Here is a 12,651-nt window from a genome sequence, read left to right on the forward strand (position 1 = left end):
ATTTATTGTAGTTTTGAATGGTTATGATGATTCAATGTTGGATGTGGATATGGAAGATAATTTTATACCATCCTCAGAAACCTTAGACGGTATGTAAAAATTTTATATGTATGTTTATTTGCATCTTTGTGTACATCATGGACTGAATTACATCGGTATGACAACTGAGTATCTAAAGAGAGTTCATTCGGCAGATGTCTGGGATATAGAAAATCCTATTTATCAATGTCAACATTGTAAAGTATGGATGTGGTCTGGAGAAAGGCTTGCTAAATCTAAACAGTCGCCCCAACTAAAGTTTTCATTATGTTGTATGGAAGGAAAGATTGAGCTTCCTCTGCTTTCTGTGCCGGATGAGCTCATTCAGCTTCATACTGGAGAAGATCAAAGAAGTATTCATTTTCTAAAAAATATAAGGACATTTAATTCAATGTTTTGTTTTACATCAATGGCCGGAAAAATTGACCGAGGGGTGAACAATGGGACTGCTCCTCCAATTTTTAAGCTTGGGGGTCAAAACTACCATAGCATTGGTAGCTTACTTCCTCCTGATAGTTTGCGACCAACATTTGCCTAGCTATATATCTATGACACAGAAAATGAGATTGATAATTGAATAGGTACACTTCGGTAATTTTCATGCAACCAATCAAATTTTTTAGTTATTTCTTATCCGTGAGAGAAAATAACATAAATTTTATTGTTTTTTTTTCGTAGCTCCAATAAAGCTATAAATGAGTGGGATAGAGAAATTGTTGCAATATTAAGAAACATGCTAGACAAATATAATAGTTTGGCAAAGAGTTTTCGCTATGCAAGAGATAGGTACCAACAGGAAAATTGCACAAACATAAAGTTTAAGTTGATTAGTAAAAGGACTAAAGATGGCAGGACATACAACTTGCCATCTGCATCTGAAGTGGCTGCATTGATTGTTGGCGATGTCGAACAACTTAGCAAAGATAGAGATATTATAGAGAGTCAATCTAGAAAGCTCCAGCGGATTGATATTTTTCATCCATCTTATTTAGCCTTGCAATATCCATTGTTGTTTCCGTATGGGGAGGATGGATTTCGTTTGGATATTGCAACATCAGATTCTATCTCCGCTAGGCCTACAAAGAAAAATAAAACAATCACTTTGTGACAATTCTTTGCTTTTCGACTACAGAAAAGGACAGGTGAATCTCCGTTAATTCTGAGATCAAAGAGATTATTCCAACAGTTCTGGTAGATACCTACACAATGGTGGAATCAGAGAGGTTAAAATTCTTTAGGTGTAAACAACCACAGTTGAGGGTTGATAAATACAAATGTCTGCATGAAAGTCTTATAAACGGGGATGTAGATGCTGCAAGGCTTGGCAAAAGAATCATTCTTCCCAGTACTTTTATCGGTGGACCTAGGTATATGATGAATAATTGTAAAGATGCATTTGCAATTTACAGATATGCAGGATATCCTAGCTATTTTATCACCATGACCTGTAACCCTGAATGGGATGAGATAAAAAGAGAAATGACTTCCATTGGATTGAAGGCAGAAGACCGTCCTGATATATTGTGTCGAGTTTTCAAGATCAAGCTTGATGGTTTGATTGATGACCTAAAAAAGGGAAAAATCTTTGGCAAAATTTTGGGATGTAAGTCTGTGTTTATGCAACGCTTTATTAAAATCTTATGTTGTAATGCTTTGCTCATTTGTCTTTTTTAATTTCCAGACGTTTTCACTGTAGGGTTTCAAAAGAGAGGGCTTCTGCATGCACATATCCTTTTATTCATGAGTAACGAGTTCAAGCCACAAACACCAGATGACATAGACAAACATATAACAGCTGATATTTCTGATGAAAATGAAAGGCCAAATCTACATGGAGCTGTTCAAAATTACATGGTACATGGTCCATGTGGTCCGTACAACAAGAATTCACCTTGCATGAAGAATGGATCCTGTTCAAAGTTCTATCCTAAAGAGTTTAGACAGCGAACACTCATTGATGAGGCCAGATTTCCCAAATAAAGGCGTACTGATAACGGTCGAACAGTGAAGAAAAGGAAATGTGTATTAGACAATAAGTTCATTGTTCCGTATAATCCAGAATTGTTGCTCAAGTTCGGGTGCCACATAAATGTGGAATACACGTGTCAAACAAGTTCTCTTAAGTATCTGTTTAAGTATGTACACAAGGGTAATGACCGCATAACAGCTACTCTATACAATGTTGGTGATCTGTCAGAAGCCATACAAGTTGTTGATGAAATTAGGAATTACTACAATTGTAGGTACATTTCGGCATGTGAGGCAGTCTGGCGTCTATTTGGATATGAAATCTAAGAGAAAGAACCATTTGTGATTAGACTTCCATTCCATTTGGAGGATGAGCAACCTTTGGTTTATGGTGAAACTTCTAATGTGAATGATATCGTCGAAAGAGTAATATCTCACAAGTCCATGTTTTTGGGATGGATGGCGGCGAACATGTCATATCCCTATGCTCGAAGTCTGACTTATCCTGAGTTTTCAACCAAGTTTGTTTGGAAGGACGATTCTTCAAAGTGGTTTCCTCGAAAGAAAGTATTCGCAATTGGAAGGTTGACTCATGTACCTGCAGGTAATGACGAGTTTATATTCAATTTTGATTTTACTTATTTAATGATTTAAATTTAAAATCTTAATAGCCTGTACCCCACGTCCATTTTATTTGATTTATCTACACTAGAAAATAAATATTCAAATAACTTTCAATCGTTATAATCTGTAGATTATACAATTTTTTATTTTTCTATATTTTTTAGAAAAATTATTCTTATGCGGATGTGTAGCTACATAATAATTAAAATAGTGTAGCTTAATCCATTTAACAACTTAAAAGTGGGATTTTAACCAAGTTTTTTGCAGCAAATACTGAAGAATATTACCAGCGACTTCTCTTGAATACTCAAAGAGGATGTATGAGTTTTTGAGATATAAGAACAGTAGGAGGAACAATTTATGCTATGTATAGAGATGCATGCTTCGTCCTTGAACTCTTGCAAGATGACAAAGAATTCATTGATGCAATTAAGGAAGCAAGCTCATGGGCCTTAGGATCATATGTTAGGAGGTTATTTGTCATTCTATTAACATCCAACAATATCTCAAGACCAGAGCATGTCTGGGATAGATGTTGGCATGAAATCTCAGATGATATTTTGTATCGACAGAGAGCCGTAATGAACATGAGGGGTGAGTTTTTACTAATTACAATGATAAAAGTTCTTCCTTATTGATCATTTTAGTTTGATTGAATTTTTACAGTATTGTATAATATGCAGAGTTAACAATGTCAGACGATGAGATTAAGCAGTTGTGCTTAATGGATATAGACAAGATCTTACATTCCTATGGTAAAACCTTGAAAGACTATCCTCCTATGCCTTTAGCAACTGAAGTTGATAGTTCTTTGTTAACCGAAAGGGTTATTAGGGAAGAGCTAAACTTTAACAAGAATGATTTAAAGAAAAATGCCTCAGACATGTTAGCCATCGCAACACCTGAGCAGAGATATGCATTCGATAAAATTGTTACAGCTGTGTATTGTGATGAAGGGGGTTTTTTCTTTGTGTATGGTCATGGGGATACTGGAAAAATATTTCTCTGGAACCTTATGTCTGCTGAGATTCGCTCAAGGGGTGATATAGTGTTATACGTTGCTTCGAGTGGTATTGCATCTTTACTTCTTCCCAATAGAAGAACAGCACACTCAAGGTTCAAAATACTGCTGAATATAACTGAGGATTCTGTATGTAACATCAAACCTGATTCCCTTCAAGCAATGTTGCCATTGAAAGCCAAACTTATAATTTGGGATGAGACTCCAATGGTTAGTAGGTACTGCTATGAAGCGCTTGATAAATGCTTAGGTGATATCATGAGGTGTTCTCCAACATATAGCAAAGATTTGCCCATTGGAGGAAAAGTGGTTGTACTAGGTGGAGACTTTAGACAAATTCTTTATGTTATTCCACGAGGATCGAGACAAGACATCGTTCATTCAACCCTGAATTCGTCTTACCTTTGGAAGTTTTGTCAGGTGCTCAAACTAACAAAAAACATGAGGCTTTCTGTAGGGACGACTGCTTCAGATCAAGATGAGACAGAGCAATTTGGTGAGTGATTATTGAAAGTTGGTGATGGTCTAATAGGTGACAATATGGATGGTGAATCTGAGATATGTCTTTTAGGAGATATTGTTATTCCTTCTTCGGACCAGGCATTTGATGAGTTGGTTCATTTTTCTTATCCAAATATTTTGGAAAACATGTCCTCAAAGAATTTTTTCAAAGCAAGAACTATACTGGCTCCCACACTAGACATCGTTGAAGAGGTCAACAACCATCTGATGGCTATCATTCCTGGAGGGAAAAAATTATATCTTAGTTCGGATTCCATTTGTATGGATGAAGAGAATATGGAGAGTCAACTAGATCTCTATAGTCCTGAATTACTGAATAGCATAAATTGCTCTGGTTTGCCTCCACATAAATTAATACTCAAGGTTGGTGTTCCGGTGATGTTACAGAGGAATATTAACAAATTCAGTGGTCTTTGTAATGGTACAAGGCTACAAGTTAGGAAGCTTAGAAATCATGTCATAGAATATGAAGTCTTAACGGGTAACAATGTTGGTCATATTGCTTTGATTCCAAGAATGAATATGGTACCAACAAATGAAACCGTCTCAGTTAGATTCCAACAAAGACAGTTTCCCATAATAGTATCGTTTGCCATGACAATTAATAAGTCTCAGGGACAAACTTTATCTCATGTTGGATTGTATTTGCTCAAACCAGTTTTTACACATGGCCAACTATATGTGGCACTTTCAAGAGTTAAGAGTAAGAGAGGTTTAAAAGTTTTACTTATGAATCACGTAGGAATGTATGCAAATTCAACCATCAATGTTGTTTATAGAGAAGTCTTTGAAAAAATAGTATTCTAATGTAAATATTTTAATTTTATTTTAAATTCTGTATCAGTGTATAATTATTTTACTTTAAAAAATATAAAATAATTATTACTCACTTTTGTTTAAGTTAAACTTTGATTTTGATAATAATTTTATAAATTTTTTAAAATAATAATTATTTTGTACTTTTGTTTTAAATATCGAAGCATATAATTTTTTTTTAATTTTATAAATTTTTTCGTGCTGAGCACGGGATCATACACTAGTTATATTCCTAATTTAACAACCAAAATATGTCACATGACACATTTCTCATTAAAATTGGAATAAAATATTTTTCTCTAAAATTAATAAACTCATTTCCTCTATCCTCTTATCTGGGTCTCTTCCCTTGTCTAATTTTCTCTACCTTTCCTATTATATATATATATATAACTTATAATTTATATTTTATTATTAATTTGACAAATCAAAATGCATCACGAGATATTCTTTTATTACAATTAAAATAGAATCTTTTCCTATAAAATTAATAAATTCTCTCTCTCCATCTTCTTCTTCTTCTTTATCTTTTTCTTTCTTTTCTCTCTCATTCTTTTTCTTTCTCTACCTTTCTATTCTATAAAACATAAAATTAATAAAATAATATAATTCAAATAAATTTATAAAATTATAAAAAATACATTAAATTTATAATTGAATATAATTAAAAATGATACTATAATATTATTCACATAAAAAAAGTATATTATTATTATATACATATTTTTTAGTTTTTTTATTTAGTTTCTAATTTTCACTAGTTATCTTTTTAATATATATTTTTATTTACTTCAAATATTTATTACATATAAATATTTTGTAAGAGTTGTTTGGTTCTATAAATATTTTGTTTTATAATCTATAATATTAAAATGAATTATTCTCCACATACAAGCGTTTTTTCCATACCAGTCTTTACAAGTCATTTATATTCATGCGTTTTGTGCCGTTACTGCACGTTCTTCTTCTTCGTTATCGTCGTCATCAACACCACCTCTTCCTCCTCCTCCTCTTTCTCCTTCTTTTTTCATTGAAATTTCTTCTCCTCCTTTTATTGCTTTGAATCCAATCAAGTGGCTGAGGTGTGATTCAATTCAGAAGAAAAAAATGTAGCATTAGAGAAAATATTTTTTTGTATTTGCAGCAAATTTTGGTGTAACACGAAGATATTTGGGTGTAACACAAAGATATTTGGGTGTATTTTAAGAATTTTTGGTGTATTTTTATTCTGATAAGTTCTGCGTAATTCAAAACTCTTCCTCTTCCTCCTCCTCATCTTCTATTGCTTCTTTTTTTTTTTATCATCATCACTATCTTCTTCTTTTTTTCTTGTTCATCTTTTTCTTTTTGTTTTACCTTCTTAAGTTTCTTCTTATTTTACTCTCTTAACAAGAATAAAAATAAAAAAATCAAACAAAAAAGAAGAAGAAACACATAATGTTACAAAATTACTTGGAAGAGGATGAACTTACATTCATTTAACTAAAAAAAAGAAAGAAATAAGGAAAAAAAGAAGAAGAAAAAAATGCAGCATTAGAGAAAATATTTTTCTGTATTTGCAGCAAATTTGGGTGTAACACGAAGATATTTGAGTGCATTTTTATTTTGATAAGTTCTGCATAATTCAAAACTCTACCTGAGTTCCTCTTCCTCCTCCTCATCTTCTACTGCTTCTTTTTTTATCATCATCATTATTACCATCTTTTTTTTCTTTTGTTCTTATTCATCTTTTCCTTTTTATTTTACCTTCTCAAGTTTTTTCTTGTTTTACTCTCTTAACAAGAATAAAAACAAAAAAAATCAAACAAAGAAGAAGAAAAAATACATAATGGTGCAAAATTACTTGGAAGATGATGAACTTACATTCATTTAACTAAAAGAAAGAAAGAAATAAGGAAAAGAAGAAGAAAAAATACAGCATTAGAGAAAACATTTTTCTGTATTTGCAGCAAATTTGGGTGTAACACAAAAATATTTGGGTGTAACACGAAGATATTTGGGTGTATTTTTATTCTGATAAGTTTTGCATAATTCAAAACTCTTCCTTTTCCTCATCTTATTTCGTTTTCTTATAATTCTTTTTGGGAGAAAAAAATATATAATATTGCAAAATTAATATAAAGAGGAGGAGGAAAAAATGCAGCAACAATAACAACAATAAAAAGAACCACGATAAGGATGAAAACACTAAGAAGAAGAAGAATGAGGAATGCGAAGAAAAATGAGGAGGAATGCAAAGAAGAATGAGAAGAAGAAGAAGGAAAAAGAGCAGGAAGAAGAACGTGGAATACAAACCTTGAAAAAGAAACATTTCTCATTTCGCACTATTCAAAGTTGAGGAAGCGCGTGTTACATGCTCTTTAAAGTGAGAGTTGTTTTTGTTGAGTTTAAATTGATTTATATAGACTTGTATGCTAAAAGGCAAAAAAACTTGTATATATAACAAGTCTCACTTAAAGCCAATATAACTTTAAAATATTTATATTAAAAATATTAGTTAATAATATATAATAGAAAAGAGATATAATAGATTTTTTAAAAGTGGCAGTTAGAATTGTGACTTGTGAGGGAGCGCAGAGGGGAAGAAAGAAAAGAAGAGGAGAGAGCCAGAGACACATATGCTCCGATTCCGAACAAGTGGCAACGTAGATATCATGGTGCACGCCGCCAAGCTTGTTTTCATCAACCACCTGCGCACCGTAGCATCACCTTCCTCTTGCTCTGCTAATCTGCGCCCTCCCTCTACCTCTACCTCTACCCGCTCCATGAACACCAGCTTCGATCCTCAGCTCCATCACCTTTTCCAGCAGAAGCATTCTCTTCGATCCAAAGTACGCACAAGCCTCAAAAACATGGATCCCATTCTCAAGTCCCAACAAGGTCCATTTTCCTTTTTCGTTTTTTATATTTATTTTTCAATATGCTTGGGAAATTAAATGGTTCAAGTCTTGAAGGATGTCCTCTGCCAATTCTGTATATAATTATGAGCTCATAATGTTTATTAGGGTAATTGAGAGACCTACTTGTCCTATTACTCTATATATAAATTGTGTTATAAATAGGGTAATGTACTTAACCTTAGGGAGGTAACCATAATTTAGACAGTATTATTAATCCATGAATGGGCAGACATGACAATCACATGCTTTTTAATTATTTCATTCTGATTTTGCATCTTGAATAAAAGAAACAAATGTTCTCTATATGGTAAAGAATTTAGTTGCTTTACAATGGCTGTATCTATTGGGTAATTGTATAGGGTAGAGAGTATTGTAAACATGACAATCTTGATGATTATCTTTGAAGCACATTGGTTTCTGACAACTCTATTCTTTGTGAATACATGTTGCTTCTGGTATGAATGCATGGCTGTAAATTGTCTTTCTTTTTTCCTCAGATGATGCCATTCAGAGGGTTGTTTTAGAAGCTCCATGGTTCAAGAATAGTAGCAATATATGTGCTTATATAAGTTGTGATGCTTTACGAGAAGTGGATACGTCAAGAATTGTGTCAAATATCTTATCTAACTATAAAACAGGTGTGCTTTGTGTTATATTTTTCTGTTTGTGATTCTGATGTTATGTATTTTATATAATCTATTTCCTCAACCTTATATTTATGCTTCTGAAAGAGGTTTTTCTTCATTTTATGGCCAATCAGGTGGATTGGGTTATTAACTAGTTGCAGAGGTACAACCGTAAAAGTACAGTACTAACCTATATATGAGAGTGAGATACAAAATTTTTGTAAATCGTACTTTGAATAATATGAAATCATTATCTCTTAGCCTTTCCTTTTTTCTCTTGTTCTTTTGCTATTGTGGTTTAGCATCTTTTTTTATCAGATATGTAAATTTCGATCAGATAGTGAATAAAACTAAATGATTAATAGACCTTTAACATCAATAAGTATTGTGTAAAAACTTGCTTACTCGTGAAATATATGCGTGCAAATAATTTACATAACAGATGTTTACATAAAATTCCAACTGACATCCTGCTGCTGCTCAAGCTTTTTCTGTTCTCATTCTTGGCTGCCACTTGCCATGTATGCACTGTAAAATATTGTAGATTCTTACATCTCATTTTCAACTGAAGAGGATCAGGGTCATGTACAGATGAAGAAAAGGCTTTATTTACCACGTGTAGAGGACAAAAATAGCAACATGAAGATGCTTAAGGTATCAAGTTATGATGATCTGGTTCTGAGCTCAATGAACATTTTGGAGCCAACTTTGGTCGATTCCAGTGGGAATCCACGTGAAGATGGTATGGCCTTTTAATATTTTCTTTTTTGTTTCCTTTAATGTATTTTTCTATCTTTATCAAATCTCTATTAGTTTGAAAGGACATAGTCTTGTTGTAATCTAATCAGAAGATGTTGACCTTGGCAATATCATTTTTTTAATGAAGTGTTTATATTGATAAAGTCCCTTGACCAATATCTACATCCTCAGTCCTCACAAGGAGGATATAGGTCACTTGATATAGGACACTGATAAGATTGTACCCATGTCTTTCTTTTTTTTTCACTGTAATAATGCCTCTCTCTCTCTCTCTCTCTCCCCCCCCCCCTCCCCCCTTATTTTTTTAATGAAATTTCACCTTGAATAATACTGTCAAATTTTATTTTAGGATGTTGGTAAGACAAATTTTTTAATAGTGTTTCTAGTAATTTTTTTGGGCTTCAATAAGGGTGACAATGCATTACGTGAGTATTGATATTCTTTCCTGGCAAGCAATTTAGCTTATTTTTGCCTGAGAATCAGAGACACAAACATGAATATTGCTTTTGTGGTGGCCATTTCAATTGTTTATGGCAAAAGCAAACTAAGATATGTTGGGAAAACCAGAACTCGTGAATGTAGTAACCTTAGTTATGTTGGACAATAGCTTTTTATTTTTGAAGTCATCTCTTTCTATTTTTCCTCTTCCTCTATTTGACTATAACTTTGTATATTGATCTTTCGTACATGTAAATACATGCTTTCATCAGCTTTTCCCCGTGTCTTATAATTTTCAGTTTCCTTCATGTTTTTCTTTCTAATTTGCTTCTCTTAATTCTCTTTAGTAGAAAGTAACGTGTTATCTCCATGAATATTACTTGTGGCAGTTATGCAAGCAACTGATCCAGTTGATTTGTTCATCGTACCAGGTATTTCTCTGGACACTTTCTGATACCAGCTAATTACCTGCGGTATGATCCAGATTTAGCATTGCACTATATTTCTCATCTTGGCAGGCCTTGCATTTGACAAATTTGGAGGACGTCTGGGCCGCAGTGGTGGGTAAGTTCTGAGATTGCTATCAATTGTTTCTTGTGTTTACATGTTTTGTTAAATGATGTTCCATTTCAGAATGAACAGCTTGGGACTGTGTATCTTCTGGATTTCTTCCATACATAATGAGAGACCATACTAGAAAACAAACTTGACAAGATTAAAATGATCAAGGAAATGAACATAATCAAGATGATGGGGGAGAGAATGAAGCAAACTTTGAAGAAGACATCCTTATTCTTTTCATCAGATTACTATCTTGCAGCGTTAACAGTGCATAATATTCCAAATGAGACCTACTTTCACCATTCCTTGCACCTATACAAAGGCATTCCTAAATGAGTAAAAGACAAAAATGTTTGTTCTTCCTATTTCAGAGATTTTCATCATCTTTGTATCCATAGCAGCATGTTCCCCCCTCATACAACTACGTTTGGACAATGCTATTTGCTCATACAAGTAGTCGGGGTTAGGGATGGCAATAGGACAGGACGGGACGGGTATTTAAGTAGCCATATCTGTCCTGAATACCCAGGCATTGCTCCATTTCCTTCCCCATTAGTTTTGCCCCATACCCAAACCCGTGGGTATATATACCTGCCCTGCACACTTCCCGCCCCACCTCGGAACTTAATTGATTTATAGTTTTTCTCTTTTAAAAAAAAATCTATACCATGAAGATAAACAAATTGAACTGAACTGAGCGCTCCTTATATATCGGGAAATTGTATACAATATGCTTCTGTAGTTCTCACCGTTGGTTTGTGTCTATTTTTACTAATGGCTTTCAGGATTGTTTAATTTTTTTTGCAGTTACTATGATATGTTCCTCAAAAATTACCAAGAGCTCATTAAGAAGAAGAATTGGAAGCAGCCTCTACTTGGTAAAAGTTACTTTGAAAGCCTTCCTGTCTAAAGGAAATGTACCAACTTCAGAACCTTGTCGTATTATTTTCGCTTGATTTACCTCATTTTCATTGTTTTTCAATCTATTGCAGTTGCGCTGTCATACTCTCTACAAATAATAGAGAATGAGCGAATACCTACCACTCCCTACGATGTTCCTGTTGATGCTCTTGTAACAGCTTCTGGCTTCATACCCATCAGCTCAGTAGCATTCAAATATTGTCACTGATGAGCAGTTTCTTTTTTTTAATTCTTTTTTTATCTTGTGAATCAGTTGGCTAGCAGTTAAAATGATTTAATAGGCAGGAGAATACATTCTTACTCGTTTGCCTGGAATCCTGATTGTGGTCCAAAATGAACATGCTATCAGAAGCTTCATTGAATCTTTACAGTCTCGGGCTATTTTGAAGCAATAATTACTGCCAATGGGAACACATCTTGCATCTTCTTTAGACGTTTTGAAGATTTGACAAAGTTTTATAATGCAATATAGTTTGATTTGGATGGCAAATTCGATTCTGTAAACCAGATAACTTGAATGCATTTTATCCACACTTGAGCTGCTTCTTTTCTAATGCTGGAGCCTCAAGCTTAGCCTTGACTAAGCCTTAAACTATATTAGATTTGTGAAGGCATCGAAATTGCAATTAAGTGATTTATTTTAAAATGAATTATAATGCAGCATATTAAAAGTTTAGACCATGACAAATTGACAATAGATATATTGTCATATTGGTGTCAAAGAAAGTGCTGCGTTTTTAACAGACAGCAGTTTTAATCAAGGGAAACTTTCAGAGCTTCAAAACTCAGTTGTGCAGCGGGGGATCTTCAAGTCTCTATCTTTAGTGAAGGATTACTTCTTGGTTTAATAGTCAAATTAGTCTCTGAAAGATAAGACATTCTTCAATTTCAGAACAATTTCGTTTCTGAAAGATTTTTTCAATCAAATTGGTCATTCAAAGATTACGAATTAATCATATTTGTTCTTCAGTTACTTCAATTACAATTTTTGTCAACGATTGGTGATGTGAAATGTTAACTAATAGCATACATGACACATAATACGTTGAATTGGACATTGATTAAATATGTTTATGAAAATTTATCAATTTAGTCACTAGGTCATATTAGGAATAGGATTTTTGCAATTGGGAAAATGACTAAATTAATAAATTTTCATAAATATATTTGGTCAATATCCAATTAGACATATCGGATATTATATATGTTATCAATTAAAGTTTTACATCATCAATCTTTGAAGAAAATTGTTAATGGAGTGACTAGAGAATAAATATGATTAATTCGTAATTTTTGAAGCACCAATTTGATTGAAAAAATTTTTTAGAAATGAATTTAAAGAATGTCTTATCTTTGAGGGACTAATTTGACTATTAACCCATTATTTCTTGGTAGATCTTACACGGTCAAATCAAAGTTTACCGCAAATCCTTTTCTCATAATATGTGGAGGAATA

The 12,651-nt window shown here is 33.1% G+C and overlaps 3 protein-coding genes across 5 annotated transcripts; all 3 read left to right on the forward strand.

Annotated features, from left to right (window-relative positions):
* The first annotated feature begins 1,245 nt into the window (after positions 1–1,245).
* Positions 1,246–4,156, forward strand: LOC140179186 (uncharacterized). The gene is made up of 6 exons (XM_072217847.1): positions 1,246–1,406; positions 1,449–1,642; positions 1,736–1,909; positions 2,099–2,282; positions 2,358–2,611; positions 3,315–4,156. The coding sequence occupies exons 1-6, from the start codon at positions 1,246–1,248 to the stop codon at positions 4,154–4,156; spliced, it is 1,809 nt and encodes a 602-aa protein (XP_072073948.1).
* A 144-nt stretch (positions 4,157–4,300) lies between these two features.
* On the forward strand, positions 4,301–4,981 carry LOC140179187 (uncharacterized). The gene has a single exon (XM_072217849.1). The coding sequence runs from the start codon at positions 4,301–4,303 to the stop codon at positions 4,979–4,981; it is 681 nt and encodes a 226-aa protein (XP_072073950.1).
* A 2,534-nt stretch (positions 4,982–7,515) lies between these two features.
* Positions 7,516–11,845, forward strand: LOC112750125 (5-formyltetrahydrofolate cyclo-ligase, mitochondrial). Of its 3 annotated transcripts, none has more exons than XM_025798686.3 (7): positions 7,516–7,870; positions 8,388–8,528; positions 9,088–9,258; positions 10,103–10,144; positions 10,232–10,277; positions 11,082–11,152; positions 11,267–11,845. In XM_025798686.3, exons 1-7 carry the CDS (start codon positions 7,609–7,611, stop codon positions 11,401–11,403), a joined length of 870 nt encoding a protein of 289 aa, XP_025654471.1. In that variant the 5' UTR covers positions 7,516–7,608; the 3' UTR covers positions 11,404–11,845. The 3 variants fall into 3 exon arrangements, with proteins under 3 accessions (XP_025654471.1, XP_072075096.1, XP_072075098.1); XM_072218995.1 differs by having other exon boundaries at positions 7,534–7,870; positions 9,061–9,258; XM_072218997.1 differs by lacking the exons at positions 11,082–11,152; positions 11,267–11,845 and adding an exon at positions 10,347–10,546 and having other exon boundaries at positions 7,534–7,870; positions 9,061–9,258.
* Positions 11,846–12,651: the final 806 nt, after the last annotated feature.

This window comes from Arachis hypogaea, chromosome 15 (genome assembly GCF_003086295.3).
Source record: "Arachis hypogaea cultivar Tifrunner chromosome 15, arahy.Tifrunner.gnm2.J5K5, whole genome shotgun sequence".
Lineage (NCBI taxonomy): Eukaryota > Viridiplantae > Streptophyta > Magnoliopsida > Fabales > Fabaceae > Arachis > Arachis hypogaea.